The sequence below is a fragment of the Callithrix jacchus genome, chromosome 3 (assembly GCF_049354715.1).
Source record: "Callithrix jacchus isolate 240 chromosome 3, calJac240_pri, whole genome shotgun sequence".
Taxonomy (NCBI): Eukaryota; Metazoa; Chordata; class Mammalia; order Primates; family Cebidae; genus Callithrix; species Callithrix jacchus.
In genome coordinates this window covers 91,334,081-91,354,995 of record NC_133504.1, presented here as the reverse complement: position 1 = coordinate 91,354,995, position 20,915 = coordinate 91,334,081, and the positions used below count along the sequence as shown (strand labels likewise).

Below are 20,915 nucleotides of genomic sequence, written 5' to 3'. Positions count from 1 at the left end.
CAGAACACCAATACTCAATACCTTCAGAATAAAATTCTTTTTTAAAAAAATTTTTATTGTATATATATCTACATTATTGCATTTTAGGTTCTGGGGTACATGTTAAGAACATGCAAGACTGTTGCATAGGTACATACATGGCAGTGTGGTTTGCTGCCTTCATCCCCATTACCTATATCTGGCATTTCTCCCCATGTTATCCCTCCCAACTACCCATTCCCCGCTGTCCCTCCCCTACGTCCCCTCAACAGACCCCAGTGTGTGATGCTCCCCTCCCTGTGTCTATGTGTTCTCATTCGTCAACACCCACCTATGAGTGAGAACATGCGGTATTTCATTTTCTGTTCTTGTGTCAGTTTGCTGAGAATGATGGTCTCCAGGTTCATTCATGTCCCTACAAAGGACATGAAATCATCGTTTTTCGATGACTGCAGAGTATTCCATGGTGTATATGTGCCACATTTTCCCTGTACAGTCTACCATTGATGGGCATTTAGGTTGGTTCCAAGTCTTTGCTATTGTAAACAGTGCTGCAATGAACATTCGTGTGCATGTGGCCTTATAATAGAACGATTTATAATCCTTTGGATATATACCCAGTAATGGGATTGCTGGGTCAAATGGAATTTCTATTTCTAGGTCCTTGAGGAATCGCCACACTGTTGTCTTCCACAATGGTTGAACTAATTTACACTCCCACCAACAGAGTAAAAGTGCTCCTATTTCTCCACATCCTCTCCAGCATCTGTTGTCTCCAGATTTTTTAATGATCACTATCTCAGTGGTGAGAGATGGTATCTCAATATAGTTTTGATTTGCATTTCTCTAATGACCAGAGATGATGAGCATTTTTTCATATGTTTGTTGGCCTCATATATGTCTTCTTTTGAAAAGTGTCTGTTCATATCCTTCACCCACTTTTGAATGGGCTTATTTTTTTCTTGTAAATCTGTTTTAGTTCTTCGTAGATTCTGGATGTGAGCCCTTTGTCAGATGGGTAGGTTGCAAAAATTTTTCCCCATTCTGTTGGTTGCCAATTAACTCTAATGATTGTTTCTTTTGTGGTACAGAAGCTCTGGAGTTTAACTAGGTCCCATTTGTCTATTTTGGCTTTTGTTGCCAATGATTTTGGTGTTTTGGTCATGAAGTCCTTGCCTATGCCTATATCCTGAATGGTTTTGCCTAGGTTTTCTTCTAGGGTTTTTATGGTGTTAGGTCTTATGTTTAAGTGTTTAATCCATCTGGAGTTAATTTTAGTGTAAGGTGTTAGGATGGGGTCCAGTTTCTGCTTTCTGCATGGCTAGCCAGTTTTCCCAACCCCATGTATTAAACAGGGACTAAACATAAGAGCTGTAGTAAGGATTAGTAGGAAAGAGGTGGAAATAATTTATCTAATACTCCACTGATTTATTCTCTTGATTATATAACCAAATATAATTTTGAATGTTACTTTTTGTTTCAATCCTTATTGTGTTTCCCCATACTGAGATAAATGTTTTGCCTCCTGCTAGTCTTCCTGTATTCAGATCTTTTTAATTCATTGAAGTTTATTTTCTTAATAGTATTGTATAAGTTATAAAACTGGTTTTCACAGTAATAACATCTAATAACAATTAGGCAGTGGTTGCTATATTTTCTAATTTCACTCACAGAAATAAAACCAGCAGCAGAGCAAAGCCAAAAAGGTGAATGCACAGGCCAGTAATCATTTTATACCCTACCATGGGCACTGGTGACAAGGAAGGAGAAGAACAGGTAATTCCAGCATATTAGTGTGTTATATACTAGAAAATGCTAAATATGCATTTTTTAAAAGTTGAGGAGAGTCTAGAAGAATAGTCATTACATGGTCCAGCTTTCTGATCCATGTTTATTTGACAAATAACTACTCCAATGGTATCTGGGATAGTTCAAATTCATAGTATATATAGTATTCTTTAGTGTCCACAAAGAGGGTTATTCTATTTTTCTTAGAACCAGTCTTTGAGGTTAGGAAATTTGATAGTGTAAGGATTTTTATCTAAACAAATATTTTTATAGTTTGTGTTACATAAGAAGATATATAAATATCTAGAGTGTGCTAACTCAATGTATTTTCATGTTTTAATTTCCTGTTGCCCAAAGCTGCTATCTCTATTTCATGTCTTCCCATTCCTTCTTTATATAAATATATAAAAATATATAAAAATAGACAAGAAAGGCATGAGCCCCTAGGTTCAGCAATTGTAACTTGCAGCCAAATGGTATCATTTATTCCTTCCATGCTCTCTTCTCACTTTTGCACTGTTTCAATGCAAATCCATAGTATTTCATACCTAAACATGTATCTTTGAAATAACTGGATTTAAAAAATATATAACCATAGTATTATCACACCTAGAAAAATGCCCCATGAAGACACTTCCTGTAATATAATATTTAGTAGATGTTCACATTTCCAATTAGCTCATAACTCATAAACATCCCCTCTTCCTCTCATTCTCTTTGTCTGTCCATATGTTCATCCATAATTAAATTTATTTGAGTCAGAATCCAAACAAGGTCCACGAATTGTGACTGATGGACATCTTTTAATCTAATGGTTTGTCCTATCTCTTTTCTTTGCAAGAAGCCTATTCTTTTTCAAATTCTCCCCAAACTTTTGTCTCTATCACTTCCCCAAAATATTCTTATTAAGACTGGCAGTAATCTTCACATTGTCAAATCCAATTTTTAAGACTCATTCTGAACCTGACTTGACCCATCAGCATCATGACACATTTGATCATGCCCTCCTTTCTTCAGAACTTTCTTCCATTAGCGTTCAGTACACCAATCTCTCCTGGTTCTATCCCCTCACTAGCTATGCCTTCCTATCACCCTTGGTGGATTTTCCTTATCTTTTTGACCTCTTGCCCCATTGCTTAGTCCTCTGACCTCTTCTCTATCTACACTTCTCCCCTAAATGATTTCATTTAGTCCTACAGGTTTAAGTCCTATCTATATAATGATGACTGTAAATTTGTCTTTATTATCTTCCCTGGACTTTAAACTCATGAATCTGTCAGCTTCTTCACCATCTATTAGACACTTTGATATCTAATAGGCTTCACAAACTTACCAGTTTCAAAGGGGAATACTTGATTACTACCCTCCTCTACCCAATCCTTTCCTGAAGTGTTCCTTTTCTCAGGAAATGGCAACTCCACTCTTCTATTTATTTAAGTTATAAGCCTGGATATATCTTTCTTTTTTTCTTTAGCAATGTATCCTGTAACTTTCAAAACATATTCAGAATCTGATCACTTCTCACTGCTTGTACAAATATTGTACTAGTGCAAGTGATCATTATTTCCTACCTAGATAATTGTAACAACCTATCAGCTGGTCTCCCCTGCCTCCACTCTTTTCCCTATGGTCTGATGCTCACATATTGTGAGTGAGTAATCCTTTTAAAATATAAGTCAGAGGTTTCACATAACCTGTCACACAGCATTTTAATCGCCTGTAGTTTTATTCAGAATAAATTCCAAAGTCCTTCCATAGTCTATGAGGTCCTTCATGATCTGCAAAACTGCAAACCATTTCCCAACTCCCCATCAACCTCTTTAATCTCATCTCCTAGTCCAAACCATCATCATCTCCAATTTAGATTACTGCAAAAATTTCCTTACTGCTTCTATCCTTACCCCATATAGTCTTTCTCTACATGACAATCATCAGAAGAATGATTCTCTTTTAAAATATGAATCAGATGATATAACACCCTTTGTTCCATATCTTCAAGTGGCTTTCCATCTCAGAATAAGAGCTTCACTAATCACCCTATAAAGAAAAGAAGCCATCAGCACTCTTTTTCTCATATTAACCTTATTTCAGCCTTTATGACCATTTGATGTATATATATATAAAAGCATTTGTGTGTGTGTATACATATATATATAGATATATGTACATATATATATACGTATATGTAGTTTATTGTCTGTCTTTCCCAAGATATTGTAAGTTCCATGATAGTAGGAACTTAATTTTATTTGTTACTGTTTCTCCAATGCCTAGAACGGTGACTACTAGTACATAGTATTTGCTCTAATATATGTTGAATAACTGATTCATTCATTCAATAAATACTTTCTGAGCATCTACTGTGTATCAGGCACTATGCCAGGGACTAAGCTGTTTTACTTCTAGTGGAGGAGGTGGAAAGAATTCTGGAGCAAACAGTAAGGAAACTAACTGGCTCTGGTAAGTGTCAAATGCTAGTTGCTTTTATCCTTTACTTATAGGGTCTTCACTTAACTTTTGTATGAGTTGAACAGGTAAGATGACTTTTAAAAATGATATATTTTAAAAGACATCTACACAAAAAGGTATTTATACAAAGATTTTGAAGTTTATAAATATAGAAATAAAAAATGCTTGTGACATAATGTTACTATAGAAGTCCACAGATGATAGAAAGACAATATCCTCACTTCATTTCCATAGTTAAGGAACTAAAGTAGACAGAAGAATTTCAAGAGGATGCAGTGAAAGTTTTACTTTCTACTTTTAGGCTCCATGCTATTGTAATGAGACTCTCTGTATCTTTCACCTTTGTCTGCAGTGCAAATCACTCTTCAAAGAAGCCCTGTGCTTTCTTAGTTCCTTTTTTTCTCAATGACTGGCAATTTTCAGTGGTAAGTGTCCACTCAATAGAAGCGTGAAAAAAAGATAAATGGATATCTTCATTAGCAATTATACATTTTCCTTCTTTTCCTCTTCTATTTTACTTTCATATATAATTCTAACACAACCTCATAAGGATTAAAGGAAAAATAATTAAAAAAATTTTTATTGCATTTTAGGTTTTGGGGTACATGTGAAGAACATGCAAGATTGTTGCATAGGTACAGACATGGCAGTGTGATTTGCTGCCTTCTTCCCCTTCACCTATATCTGGCATTTCTCCCCATGCTATCTCTCCCCAACTCCCCACCCCCCCACTGTCCCTCCCCTATTCCCCCCAACAGATCCCAGTGTGTAGTGCTCCCCTCCCTGTGTCCATGTGTTCTCATTGTTCAACACCTGCTATGAGTGAGAACATGTGGTACTTCATTTTCTGTTCTTGTGTCAGTTTGCTGAGGATGATGTTCTTCAGGTTCATCCATGTCCCTATAAAGGACACGAACTCATCATTTTGATTGCTGCATAATATTCCATGGTGTATATGTGCCACATTTTCCCCATCCAGTCTATCATCGATGGGCATTTGGGTTGATTCCAAGCCTTTGCTACAATTTGGCTTCCTCCTTTCCTATCTGAATACCCTCTATTTCTTTTTCTTGCCTGATTGCTCTGGCTAGAACTTCCAGTACTATATTGAATAGGAGTGGTGAGAGAAACATCCTTGTCTAGTGCCAGATTTCAAAGGGAATGCTTCCAGCTTTTGCTCATTCAGTAATGATATTGGCTGTTGGTTTGTCATAAATAGCTTTTATTATTTTGAGATATGTTCCGTCAATACCAAGTTTCTTGAGGGTTTTTAGCATAAAGGGCTGTTGAATTTTGTCAAAGGCCTTTTCTGCATCAATTGAGATAATCATGTGGTTTTTGTTTTTGGTTCTGTTGATGTGGTGAATTATGTTTATAGACTTGCGTATGTTGAACCAGCTTTGCATCCCCAGGATGAATCCTACTTGATCATGGTGGATAAGCTTTTTGATATGCTGTTGCAATCGGCTTGCCAGTATTTTATTGAAGATTTTTGCATCTATGTTCATCATGGATATTGGCCTGAAGTTTTCTTTTCTTGTTGAGTCTCTGCCGGGTTTTGGTATCAGAATGATGTTGGTCTCATAAAATGATTTGGGAAGGATTCCCTCTTTTTGGATTATTTGGAATAGTTTCAGGAGGTACGGTAACAGTTCCTCTTTGTGTGTCTGGTAGAATTCTGCTGTAAACCCATCTGGACCTGGGCTTTTTTTGTGTGGTAGGCTTTTAATTGCTGCCTCAACTTCAGATCTTGTTATTGGTCTATTCATGGTTTCGACTTCTTCCTGATTTAGGCTTGGGAGGATGCAAGTGTCCAGGAATTTATCCATTTCTTCCAGGTTTACTAGTTTAAGTGCATAGAGTTGTTTGTAATATTCTCTGATGATGGTTTAAATTTCTGTGGGATCTGTGGTGATTTCCCCTTTATCGTTTTTTATTGCATCTATTTGGTTGTTCTCTCTTTTCTTTTTTAATTAATCTGGCTAGTGGTCTGTCTATTTTGTTGATATTTTTGAAAAACCACCTCCTGGATTTAATGATTTTTTGAAGAAATTTTCGTGTGTCTATCTCCTTCAGTTCAGCTCTGATCTTAGTTAATTCTTATCTTCTGCTAGGTTTTGAGTTTTTTTTTTTATCTTGCTCCTCTAGCTCTTTCAATTTTGACAATAGGGTGTCAATTTTGGATCTCTCCTTGCTTCTCGTGTGGGCACTTATTGCTATATATTTTCCTCTAGAGACTGCTTTAAATGTGTCCCAGAGATTCTGGTATGTTGTGTCTTCATTTTCATCGGTTTCAAAGAACTTTATTTCTGCCTTCATTTCATTGTTTATCCAGTCAATATTCAAGAGCCAGTTGTTCAGTTTCCATGAAACTGTGCGGTTCTGAGTTAGTTTCTGAATTCTGATTTCTAACTTGATTGCACTGTGGTCTGAGAGACTGCTTGTTAAAATTTCCGTTTTTTTGCATTTGCTGAGGAGTGATTTACTTCCAATTATGTGGTCAGTTTTAGAGTAGATGTGATATGGTGCTGAGAAGAATGTATATTCTGTGGATTTGGGGTGGAGAGTTCTGTAAATGGCTATCAGGTTTGCTTGTTCCAGGTCTGAGTTCAAGTCCTGGATATCCTTGTTAATTTTCTGTCTCATTGATCTGTCTAATATTGACAGTGGAGTGTTAAAGTCTCCCACTATTATTGAGTAGGAGTCTAAGTCTCTTTGTAAGTCATTAAGAACTTGCCTTATGTATCTGTGTGCTCCTGTATTGGGTCTGTATATATTTAGGATCATTAGCTCTTCTTGTTGTATCGATCCTTTTACCATTATGTAATGACCTTCTTTGTCTCTTTTGATCTTTGTTGCTTTAGAGTCTATTTTATCAGAGACGAGAATTGCAACTCCTGCTTTTTTTTTGCTCTCCATTTGCTTGATAAATGTTCTTCCATTCCTTTATTTTGAGTCTTTGTGTATCCTTGCATGTGAGATGGGTTTCCTGGATACAGCACGCCAATGGGTTTTGGCTTTTTATCCAATTTGCCAGTTTGTGTCTTTTGATTGGGGCAGTTAGCCCATTTACATTTATGATTAATATTGTTATGTGTGAATTTGATCCTGCCATTTTGATGCTAGCTGTCTGTTTTGCCCGTTAGTCGATGCTGATTCTTCATTTTGTTGAAGGTCTTTACCATTTGGTATGTTTTTGGAGTGGCTGGTACTGGTTGTTCCTTTCTATGGGTAGTGCCTCTTTCAGGAGCTCTTGTAAAGCAGGCCTGGTGGTGACAAAATCTCTGAGTACTTGCTTTTCGCAAAGGATTTTATTTTTCCTTCACTTATGAAGCTTAGTTTGGCTGGATATGAAATTCTGGGTTGAAAGTTCTTTTCTTTAAGGATGTTGAATATTGGCCCCCACTCTCTTCTGGCTTGTAGGGTTTCTGCTGAGAGATCTGCTGTGAGTCTAATGGGCTTCCCTTTGTGGGTAACCTGTCCTTTCTCTCTGGCTGCCCTTAGCATTTTTTCCTTCATTTCAACCCTGGTGAATCTGATGATTATCAGCCAGAGAGAAAGGTTGGGTTACCCACAAAGGGAAGCCCATCAGACTCACAGCAGCTCTCTCAGCAGCAATCCTACAAGCCAGAAGAGAGTGGGGGCCAATATTCAACATCCTTAAAGAAAAGAACCTTCAACCCAGAATTTCATATCCAGCCAAACTAAGCTTCATAAGTGAAGGAAAAATAAAATCCTTTGCAAACAAGCAAGTACTCAGAGATTTCGTCACCGTCAAGCCTGCTTTATAAGAGCTCCTGAAAGAAGTACTAAATATAGAAAGGAACGACCAGTACCAGCCACTCCAAAAACATACCAAATGGTAAAGACCTTCACCACAATGAAGAAACTGCATCGACTAATGGGCAAAACAGAGAGCTAGCATCAAAATGGCAGGATCAAATTCACACATAACAATTTAACCCTAAATATAAATGGGCTAACTGCCCCAATCAAAAGACACAACCTGGCAAATTGGATAAAAAGCCAAAACCTATCGGTGTGCTGTATCCAGGAAACCCATCTCACATGCAAGGATACACAAAGGCTCAAAATAAAGAAATGGAAGAACATTTACAAAGCAAATGGAGAGAAAAAAAAAAAAAGTAGGAGTTGCAATTGTTTTCTCTGATAAAATAGACTTTAAACCAAAAAAGTTCAAAAGAGACAAAGAAGGACATTATATAATGGTAAAAGGATCAATGCAACAAGAAGAGCTAACGATCCTAAATATATACGCCCAAATACAGGAGGACCCAGATACATAAAGCAAGTTCTTAATGACTTACAAAGAGACTTAGACTCCCACACAATAATAGTGGGAGACTTTAACACCCCACGGTCAATATTAGATCAACGAGACAGAAAATTAACAAGGATATCCAGGACTGTAACTCAGACCTGGAACAAGCAAACCTGATAGACATTTCAGAACTCTCCATCCCAAATCCACAGACCATACATTCTTCTCAGCACCACATCATACCTACTCTAAAATTAACCACAAAATTGGAAGTAAATTACTCCTCAGCAAATGCAAAAGAACAGAAATCATAACAAGCAGTCTCTCAGACCATAGTGCAATCAAGTTAGAACTCAGAATTCAGAAACCAACTCAGAACCACACAGCTTCATGGAAACTGAACAACTGGCTCTTGAATGTTGACTGGATAAACAATGAAAAGAAGGTAGAAATAAAGATGTTCTTCAAAATAAACAAGGACCAAGAAGCAACATACCAGAATCTCTGGCACACATTTAAAGCAGTGTCTACAGGAAAATATATAGCAATAAATTCTCACATGAGAAGCAAGGAAAGCTCTAAAATTGACACCCTATCATCAAAATGGAAAGAGCTAGAGGAGCAAGATCAAAAAAACTCAAAACCTAGCAGAAGACAAGAAATAACTAACATCAGAGCAGAACGGAAGGAGATAGAGAAACAAAAAACCCTTCAAAAAATCAATAAATCCAGGAGCTGGTTTTTTGAAAAGATCAACAAAATAGACCACTAGCCAGACTAATAAAAAGGAAAAGAGAGAATAACCAAATAGATGCAATAAAAAACGATAAAGGGGATATCACCACAGATTCCACAGAAATACAAACCATCATCAGAGATTATTACAAACAACTCTATGCACAAAACCTAGTAAACCATGAAGAAATGGATAAATTCCTGGACACTTGCATCCTCCCAAGCCTATACCAGGAAGAAGTCGAAACCCTGAATGGACCAATAACAAGGGCTGAAGTTGAGGCAGCAATTAATAGCCTACCATCCAAAAAAAGCCCAAGAACATATGGGTTCACAGCCAAATTCTACCAGACATATAAAGAGAAGCTTGTACCATTCCTTCTGAAGCTATTCCAAACAATCTATAAAACAAAAAATACTTCCCAAATCATTTTATGACACCAACATCATCCTGATACCAAAACCTGGCAGAGATTCAACAAGAAAAGAAAACTTCAGGCCAATATCCATGATCAACATAGATGCAAAAATCTTCAATAAAATATTGGCAAACTGATTGCAACAGCACATCAAAAAGCTTATTCACCATGATCAAGTAGGCTTCATCCCGGGGATGCAAGGCTGTTTCAACATACACAAGTCCATAAATGTAATTCACCACATAAACAGAACCAAAGACAAAACCACATGATTATCTCAATAGATGCAGAGAAGGCCTTTGATAAAATTCATCATCCTTTATGCTAAAAACCCTCAATAAACTATGTATTGATGGGATGTATCACAAAATAATAAAAGCTATTTAAGACAAACCAACAGCCAATATCATACTGAATGGGCAAAAGCTGGAAGCATTCCCTTTGAAATCCGGAACTAAACAAGGATGCCCTCTCTCACCACTCCTGTTCAATATAGTACTGGAAGTTCTAGCCAGAGCAATCAGGCAAGAAAAAGAAATAAAGGGCATTCAAATAGGAAAGGTGGAAGCCAAATTGTCTCTATTTGCAGACGACACGATAGTATACCTAGAAGACCACATCGCCTCAGCCCAAAAACTCCTGAAACTGATAAGCAACTTCAGCAAAGTGTCAGGATACAAAATCAATGTGCAAAAATCATAAGCATTCTGATATACACCAATAACAGACTTAAAGAGAGCCAGATCAAGAATGAACTGCCATTCACAATTGCTACAAAGAGAATAAAATACCTAGGAATACAACTAACAAAGAATGTAAAGGACCTCTTCAAGGAGAACTATAAACCAGTGCTCAATGAAATAAGAGAGGACAGAAACAGATGGAGAAACATTCCATGCTCATGGTTAGGAAGAATCAATATTGTGAAAATGGCCATACTGCCCAAAGTAATTTACAGATTCAATGCTATCCCCAATGACCTTCTTCACAGAAGTGTAAAAAAACACCTTAAACTTCATATGAAACCAAAAGAGAGCCCGCATAGCCAAGTCAATTCTAAGCAAAAAGAATAAAGCTGGAGGCAACACAATACCTGATTTTAAACTATACTACAAGGCTACATTAATCAAAACAGCATGGTACTGGTACCAAAACAGAGATATAGACCAATGGAACAGAACAGAGGCCTGGGAGGCAACACCACATATCTACAACCATCTGATCTTTGACAAACCTGACAAAAACAAGCAAAGGGGAAAGGATTCCCTGTTTAAAAAATGGTGTTGGAAAAACTTGCTAACCATGTGCAGAAAGCAGAAACTGGACCCCTTCCTGACACCTTACACTAAAATTAACTACAGATGGGTTAAAAAGTTAAACATAAGACCTAACAGCATAAAAACCCTAGAAGAAAATCTAGGTAAAACCATTCAGGACATAGGCATAGGCAAGGACTTCATGACCAAACCACCAAAAGCATTGGCAACAAAAGCCAAAATAGACAAATGGGACCTAAACAAACTCCACAGCTTCTATACAGCAAAAGAAACAGTCATTAGAGTGAATCAGCAACCAACAGTATGGGAAAACATTTTTGCAATCTACCCATCTGACAAAGGGCTAATATCTAGAATCTAGGAAGAACTAAAACAGATTTACAAGAAAAAAAAAAAGAAAACAAACTAACCTGTTCAAAAGTGGGCGAAGGATATGAACAGACACTTTACAAAAGAAGACATATATGAGGCCAACAAACATAAAAAAATGCTCATCATCACTGGTCATTAGAGAAATGCAAATCAAAACTACATTGGGATACCATCTCATGCCAGTTATAATGGCGATCTTTAAAAAATCTGGAGACAACAGATGCTGGAGAGGATGTGGAGAAACAGGAACACTTTTATACTGTTGGTGGGAGTGTAAATTAGTTCAACCATTGTGGAAGACGACAGTGTGGCAATTCCTCAAGGACCTAGAAATAGAAATTCCATTTGACCCAGTAATCCCATTACTGGGTATATATCCAAAGGATTATAAATCATTCTATTATAAGGACACATGCACATGAATGTTCACTGCAGCACAGTTCACAATAGCAAAGACCTGGAACCAACCCAAATGCCCATCAATTGGACTGGGAAAATGTGGCACATATACATCATGGAATATTATGCAGCAATCAAAAATGATGAGTTCGTGTCGTTTGTAGGGACATGGTTGAATCTGGAGAACATCATTCTCGGCAAACTGACACAAGAACAGAAAATCAAATACCGTATATTCTCAGTCATAGGTAGGTGTTGAACAAAGAGAACATATGGACACAGGGAGGGGAGCATCACACACTGGTGTCTGTCGGGGAGAACTAGGGGAGGGACAATAGGGGATGGGTAGTTGGGGAGAGATAGCATGGGGAGAAATGCCAGATATAGGTGATGGGGAGGAAGGCAGCAAATCACACTGCCATGTGTGTACCTATGCAAAAATCTTGCATGTTCTTCACATGTACCCAAAACCTGAAATGCAATAAAAAAAAAAAAAGACCGCCTACTCAAACCTCAGCAATGGTGGACACCCCTCCCTCTACCAAGCTCAAGTGTCCCAGGTCAAGCTCTGACTGCAGTGTTGGCTGCGAGAATTTCAAGGCAGTGGATCTTAACTTGCTGACCTCCCTATTCCCTGAGATACAAAAGTATTAAAATTAGGCCTATTAATAACCTCACAATGGCAGCTGGTGTTCAAATGAAAGGAAGAGCCATATGACCTTCACTTTACATAAAAAATCTAGAAAAGACTAAAATTAGTGAGAAAGACATGTTTTTAGCCAAGGCAGCCCAAAAGCTGGGCATCTTGTACTCAACAGCCATGTTGTGAATGCAAAGGAAAAATTCTTAAAGGAAATTAAAGGTGCTACTCCAGTGAACGCACAAATGATAGGAAAGCAAAACAGCCTTCTAACTGACATAGGGAAAATTTTGTGGTATGGATAGATCAAACCAGCCACATCATTAATCACCATCTGCATAGCCAGGCCTTAACTCTACAATTCTATGAATGCTGTGGGAGATGAGGAAGCTGCAGAAGAAAAGTTGGAATCTAGCAGAGGTTGGTTCATGAGGTTTAAGAAAAAAAAAGCTGTCTTTATAACTAAAAGTGTTAAAGTGAAGCAACCAGTAATAGTGGAGAATCTACAGTTATCCAGGAACTCTAGCTAAGAATGTTGATAACACTAAACATCAGATTTTCAGTGCAAATGAAGCAGCCTTTGATTGGAAGAAGATGCCATCTAGGGATTTCATAGCTAGAGAGAAGAGGTGCCATCTAGGGCTTTCAAAGCTAGAGAGAAGAGGTCAATGCCTGGCTTCAAGGCTTCAAAGCTTCAAAGGACAGGCTGACTCTCCTATTAGGGACAAATGTAGATGGTGACTTTCAGTTGAAGCTAATACTCACTGATCATTCTAAAATTCTAGGGCTCTGAAGAATTATGCTAAATCTACTCTGCCTGTGTTCTATAAATGGAACAACAAAGTCTGGATGACAGCACATCTGTTTGCAGCCAGGTTACTGAATATTTTAAGTTGCTTGTTGAGACCTACTGCTCAGAAAAAAAGATTCCTTTCAAAATATTATTGCTCATCGACAATGAACTTGGTCACCTAAGAACTCTGATGAAGACATACAAGGAGATGACTGTTGTTGTCACACATGCTAACACATTTTGCAATCCATGGATGAAGGAGTCATTTCAACTTTCAAGTCTTATTCTTTAAGAAATACATTCTGTAAGGCTGTACGTGCTATTGACAGTGACTCCTCTAATGGATGTAGGCAAAATAAATTGAAATCCTCTGCAAAGAATCCATCATTCTAGATATCTATTAGAACATTTGTCACTCATTGGAGCTCACAATATCAGCATGCAAAGGAGTTTGGAAGAAGCTGATTCCAACCCTTATGGATAACTTTGAGGAGTTCGAGACTTCAGTGGAGGTAGTAATTGCAGATGTGGTAGAAATAGTGAAACAACTAGAATTAGAAGCAGAGCCTGAGATGTGGCTGAATTGCTGCAATCTCATGATAATACTTGGACGAATGAGGAGTTGCTTCTTATGATTTGCAAAAAAATGTTTTCTTGAGATGGAATCTACCTCTGGTGAAGATGCTGTGTCATTGTTGAAATAACAAAGCATTTGTTATATAAACTGATAAAGCAACAGCAGGATTGGAGAGTACTGATTTGGAATGTTCTTCTGTGCATAAATGCTGTTAAATAGCACTGCATGCCACAGATAAATCTTTCATGAAGAGTCAATTGATAAGACTAACTTCATTGTTGCCTTATTTTAAGAAATTGCCACAGCTACCCCAATCTTTAGCAACCATTAACCTGATCAGTCAGTAGCTATCAATGTGAAGGTGAGACCATGCACCAGTGAAAGGATTATGATTTATAGATGGCTTGGGTGATTGTTAGAATTTTTCAGCAATAAAGCATTTTTTAATTAAGTATGTACTTGTTTTTTAGATATAATGCTATTGCACACTTACTACAGTATAAACATAACTTTTATATACATGGGGAAACAAAAAAATTGTGTGATGCATTTTATTGCCATATTCACCTCATTGGGCTGGTCTGGAACTGAACTTGCAGTATCTTTGAGGTATGCCTGTGTCTCTGTGAAAGTGTGTGTGTGTATGTATGCCTGATTCATAGGTAGATCCTTAGGACAAGATGGTTTCCTTCTTTCCTCTCTTCTTCCATTTTCCTTTCCTTAATTACTCCTTTTATAAGAGAGAAATTTACAATACTTTGAAAATGTATAGATTCAAATGTAAAAAGCAAACTTGCCCCCAAATGAAATGTGAGATAGGGCTTTATGGTGTTCATGGTGAACTCTTTATGATGAAGCAGTGATTTTTACCAGTGACTCAATGTTTACTGGGTCAGAAACCCTTCAGCAGTCAGATAAAGACTATAAATATTGTGTCTCAAAAAATGGAATTTATGTGGGACACTTTACATATAATTTCAATTAGTTCAAAAACTCCCTGAAATTCATGATGAACTCTAAGCTAAAAAGTTTTCTTATATACTATGTTTTAATTTTGAAAATTATGTTAGTGACTTAGTATTTGTGAATATGGCAATTAGGATCTTCCTATAGATTTATAGATTAGTGTTTAATAATAGTTTCCACTTTTAAACAGGTCCTTCCAGAAACGGCTATGTGGAAATGTTTTTGAAAAGCAAACTGTGATAGAAAAGTTTGTTTGAAAACAATTATTATTCTTAAAAACATACACTGGCTCATGTTAGAGGACAAGGCTCTTCTGATAAAATTCCATCATCTAATATAATTTAGTATCAGGATTCCTAATAAGTCTTGTGGTACATTTTCCTTTGATCTGTGACATTTGGGAACTGAATTTCAGCAACAAACATTTATCGACTTCTGTTTATACTAGACAACTAAGACTAGTAAACTCACACTGTGTCCAAGCCACTGGTCATATTATACAAAGTATGCTACACTCTGTAAAGAATGTATACAATAAAAACTGAGATTCAATACACCGTTAGGACCGTGATGGATCACAGCCAAGTTCCAACCTTTGTGGGTCAAATGGGAGGGCAACTATGGTTAGTTTCTTACTCAGCCACAGACATTCCTGTGGTAAGGAGTAATTAAATGGTGGGCTGTGGAGTACAGGGTGTGTATGTAGAATAACACATACTGAGACAAGATAACTTTCATCCTGTATTAGGTCACAAATGTAAGTGCCAGAGATCACAAGATTCAGATGATGACTTTGCAGTTTTTCCTGGAAATTGGAAATAAGCTCCCTCTGTCTTTTTAAAAACTGCTTATATTTTACCACATATTTCTAGTAAACATGTTAAAAAGCCAAGAAAACCAATGTCTGTATTAGGCGTATTAAGGCCTTCTTTACTACAGCTCTCACTTTGCTTTTCACTACACAAAACTAATGAAAAGTTAGGACATAAGGACAGAACAGCAGAATTTTTAGTTCATGAGTCTTTTGAAGTAATCTTTTATCACTTAACAAATCGGAGTTATGTAGTAGAATTTCCACTCTTACTCTTAACTTTTATGTGATGTCCAGCAGGTTCAAATTGCATTAATATACAAACTATTTCCTTATAATCTGATATAAGCTCACAGACTAAAACACATGCTGATGAGCAAAGCAAGAAAAATGTCAGGAAGGAAGCCAGTGCTTACAGGTACAACAAGATCAAGAAAGAATTCCTTGCATACCTGAAGTTGATAAAGGATACTTACTTCTCATTCTTTATCTAAATGCTTAAGAGGTCTAATAAATTTTCTAACAGGTAAAAAGACCCATGACAGGTTTAGAAGTTTTTTTATTTTCTTTCATTGTACTTTAGGTTCTGGGGTACATGTGCAGATCATGCAGGATTGTTGCATGGGACACACATGGCAATGTGGTCTGCTGCCTCCATTGCCCCCATCACCTACATCTGGCATTTCTCCCATGTTATCCCTTCCTGACCTCCCGCCCTCCCCCCCGTTGTTCCTCTCTCGTCCTCCACCTCCCAACAGACCCCAATGTGTTTAGAAGTATTGTATTAATTTGAAAAACTAGATAGATATTATCCGGAGCTAGAGAAGTTTAATACAGGGACAACACATATGCTGAATTGGTTTACAGTGTCTGTGAAGTTATTCTGTCTCTTTTGAGCACATACCTGTAGAAGGATAATCTCAGATGCTTGAGACCAAAGGCTAGAGGAAGAGCTTGAGCAAAGAGGGGAAGGATACAGGACTAAAGAGGACTTCATGAACAAAACACCAAAAGCATTGGCAACAAAAGCCAAAATAGACAAATGGGACCTAATCAAACTCCACAGCTTCTGCACGGCAAAAGAAACAGTCACTAGAGTGAATCGGCAACCAACAGAATGGGAAAAGATTTTTGCAGTTTACCCATCTGACAAAGGGCTGATATCCAGAATTTACAAAGAACTCAAACAGATTTACAAGAAAAAAACAAACAAGCCCCTTCAAAAGCGGGCAAAGGATATGAACCGACACTTTACGAAAGAAGACATATATGAGGCCAACAATCATATGAAAAAATGCTCATCGTCACTGGTCATCAGAGAGATGCAAATCAAAACCACGTTGAGATACCATCTCACGCCAGTTAGAATGGCGATCATTAAAAAATCTGGAGACAACAGATGCTGGAGAGGATGTGGAGAAAAAGGAACACTTTTACACTGTTGGTGGGAGTGTAAATTAGTCCAACCATTGTGGAAGACAGTGTGGCGATTCCTCAAGGCCTTAGAAATAGAAATTCCATTTGACCCAGCAATCCCATTACTGGGTATACACCCAAAGGACTATAAATCATTCTACTATAAGGACACATGCACACGAATGTTCATTGCAGCACTGTTTACAATAGCAAAGACCTGGAATCAACCCAAATGCCCATTGATGATAGACTGGATTGGGAAAATGTGGCATATATACACCATGGAATATTATGCAGCAATCAGAAATGATGAGTTTGTGTCGTTTATAGGGACATGGATGAATCTGGAGAACATCAATCTCAGCAAACTGACACAAGAACAGAAAATGAAACACCGCATATTCTCACTCATAGGCGGGTGATGAAAAATGAGAACACATGGACACAGAAAAGGGAGTACTAAACACTTGGGTCTATTGGGGGGAAAAGGGGAGGGCCAGTGGGAGGGGGAGGTGGGGAGGGATAGCCTGGGGAGAAACGCCAAATGTGGGTGAAGGGGTGAAAGCAAACAGAACACACTGCCATGTGTGTACCTATGCAACTGTATTGCATGCTCTGTACATGTACCCCAAAACCTAAAATGCAATAAAAAAATAAGGAAAAAAAAAAAAAAAAAGAGAAGAGTGCCATGGTCTGAATGATTGTGTCTTCCCCAAATTCATGTTGAGATCCTAACCCCAAGGTAATGATATTAGGAGGGAGGGCCTCTGGAGGTGAAGAAGTCATGAGGGGAGAACCCTCATGAATAGAATTAGTACCTTTCTAAAATGGACCTGAGAGAGCTTCCTTGCTCCTTTTTTCCACATGAGGATACAGCATAAAGATGGCCATATATGAACTATGAAGTGGGCTCTTATGAGAGCCTTTATCTTGGACTTAGTTACTAGAACTGGGAGAAATACATTTCTATTGTCACAAGCCACTCAGTCTTTGGTATTTAATTATCATAGCCTGAATGAACTAGGACAAAGAGACTAGCAAAAGGTAAAAGCTACCAATGATCACCACAATATCTTAAAACTTGGTTTAGCTTGGTTAAGGAATCTAGGAAGTAATGGGGAGCAGGGAGATGAGGAAAAAGCCTCATATTACCACAGCACATATTAACTTCCAACCTATCATCTACAGATCAAATATGTTTGACCTACAGGGGAGTGTAAATTAACACAACTGGGTTATTACCTTATTTTAAAAAGTAGATGCAATGGCATGTCTTGCTTATTATAAATCTGATAATCTTAATTAGAAAACAACAGGAATCACATTTTAAATTTAATTGTTACATGCTATGTGTAGAAAGCATCAGTTACTCACATTGTTTAGTGATTGACAGAACACCCACAAAAATTATCTCTTGTCTAGGTTTCTAGACAAGAATAAAATATTATTCAGATATACATAGCTCTTTTCTATTTTTTGTTCTGAATTAAAGAATAGTAATTGCCCATCTGACTGCAACTAAACATGTTCAGATGAATATTTCTTTTGATAACAAAAGAAAAAAATTGACTTTGTGCCAAGAATATAACAATTTAAAGGTAAGATGAACTGTCTCTAATATTTTCCAAAAAGATAAGACAAAGTGAAAGGCAAAGATTCTTCTAATTTCTTTTGTAGATAGCCTTTGGAATGTGATACACTGTCAGGGATGAAGTCTTAGTGGTCTCATAACCATAAAATATGATCTAGATATAGTTAATAATTATTTTTAGTCTTACAAGTTTAGAGACTAACAGAGCAATAAGATATTTACACTTTTTCTTAAAACTAAAGTTATAAAAACACTGACTGGAGCTTTCCCTTTTTTCTAGTCCATGTTGTTGGCCAGTTTTCCAGTCTGAGACCCATCACTGTCTCTAGAGTTGCATCCCATTACATTATTTTCCCACGGAGGGGAAATAACACAATAGCACATTCAGCATGCTATTGTACTAAGTCATCATTCTTACTAAACATCACAGTTTACTTCCAGGAAAGAGATGGATTCGCTATAAATTTTTTACAAGCTGAAACTTTGACTTTATGTTAGGAGTAAGGTTATGTGGGTAATGGTTGCCATGGGTATCAAAACAAACTATACATTTTCTTTTAGGTAGCATTTGATTAATGTCAAAATAAAAAATTCTCCTTTAAATCTGAACATCTGCTGAAGGATATAAAAATGTATCTTTTTATATCCTTGTTTACCTAATACATGATATGGTAGACTAGCTCTCCCTATTGATATGAATAGTTATTGCTTTAATTCCCAGATTTATATACGTGTTCTCTGGGATTAATTCAGTATGCTTAACTTTTTTAAGAGGTATCTTTTTGGGGCTTTCTGTATATATCCTGCAGGCATGTTTTGCCTCTAAGCTCAGAGAATCTAATTACAGTTTAGCAGCCAAAGACACAATATCTCACACTTTTTTTTTTTTTGACAGAGTTTTGCTCTTGTTGCCCAGATTGGAATGCAATGGCATGATATCCGTTGGCCTCCTGTGTTCAAGTGATTCTCCTTCCCCGGCCTCCCAAGTAGCTGAAATTACAGGCATATGCCATCACACCCAGAATTTTATATTTTTTGTAGAGACGAGGTTTCTCCATGTTGGACAGGCTGATCTTAAACTCCTGACCTCACATGATCCACCCACCCCGGCCTCCCAAAGTGCTGGGATTACAGGTGTGAGCCACCACACCTGGCCTCATATGAGATTCTTAAAAAACAATTACTTTTGCAACAGCCCCAAAGTGACACCTTGCCATGTTCTTCATTTTAAATGTGACACAATAAAGGCTTAAATATGCTTGTTTTGAAATAAAGGTCTTCCTACTCTTCTTAACCCTACCAATAGATGTAGTCTGCATTTGTTTGGCTTGTCAAATTAAACTCAGCCATACAGCAACAAGTATCAGCACAAAAACGATTCCACCCTACGAACCGTAGCACACATTTCAGAGACCTAGGACTCTACTTCATTCATTAGAGATTATCTGATTTTTCTTAAGGCTTAATAATATAGCTTTGCTCACAGCATATCTGACTATGCTTTATTATACTATATACCACAGCTTTAACATTTAAGAGACAGTGAATTAAGGAGTAACTGACAAGTGAGATTTAGCAAGACTAAATTCTGGTCCAGAGAAGACTCTACATGACACCCTAATGACATTAAGATCTCTGCAGTCCTTGTTTGCTCTATTCTGGTAAAGAGCAATAATTTATCTAGATAAGAAATGGTAGAGTCTAAAGGTTTTCTGATATACTTAATGTGGAAGCAAGGCTAAATACAAATACAAAAGGGGAAGTGGTAATTGTAAAGAAATCATCTCAGCAATAAACTGCTAATCAACTGTAATTACAGGAAATAGTTAATAAATATATACTGTAATGGTATCATATGCCTTCTGATTATATAATAGTTATTCAGGCATATGAATAGGCTGTATTTCTCAGATCTATTCTGTCTTCTATGTGAGTTTAGATAATATATTCAAAACATCTGGTCACTGTATAGTAATTCCTGCGTATTTGTATTACAAAAGACACTCTGGTACTAATTTGTATGTCAAATGGGTGATTTTAATGCTGTCATATACTAGATAAGTGGTTCATTTATTCTACCTTGAAGTGGTTCAGTGATATTTTACCATGTGTTAAATTCAATATTAAAAGCCTTTTTCTTTTATTGAAGTATATCTTCTTTCATTTAATATTTTCATTTGTTGGGTTTTAGACTAATTCTTTTACCAGGACTTAACAGAAGATGTTACAGAATATGCTAAAAATTACAATCAGTGTCTACTATTTCACAAACATAAAATTCCTAAGTCCAAATATGGATTTGACATAAAAATCATAAATTCTGAAATGATAACTTATAACTGTACTAACTAGAATTGGCACCTCTGCTTCCTTTTCACAGTATTCAACTGTGGCTTTCTTA

The 20,915-nt window shown here is 37.0% G+C and overlaps 1 protein-coding gene across 19 annotated transcripts in view; it reads right to left on the bottom strand.

Annotated features, from left to right (window-relative positions):
* TBCK (TBC1 domain containing kinase) overlaps positions 1-20,915 on the bottom strand; it is a 291,657-nt gene that overhangs the window by 5,029 nt on the left and 265,713 nt on the right. The window contains exon 27 of one of the 19 annotated variants that reach the window (XM_054253084.2): positions 3,781-3,804. The exons of the other annotated variants lie outside the window; for them this stretch is intronic. Coding sequence (XP_054109059.1) covers positions 3,796-3,804 — 9 coding nt within the window. The 3' untranslated portion in view covers positions 3,781-3,795. Of the gene's footprint in view, positions 1-3,780; positions 3,805-20,915 lie in introns of those variants that run through there. 19 annotated transcript variants of the gene reach the window in all.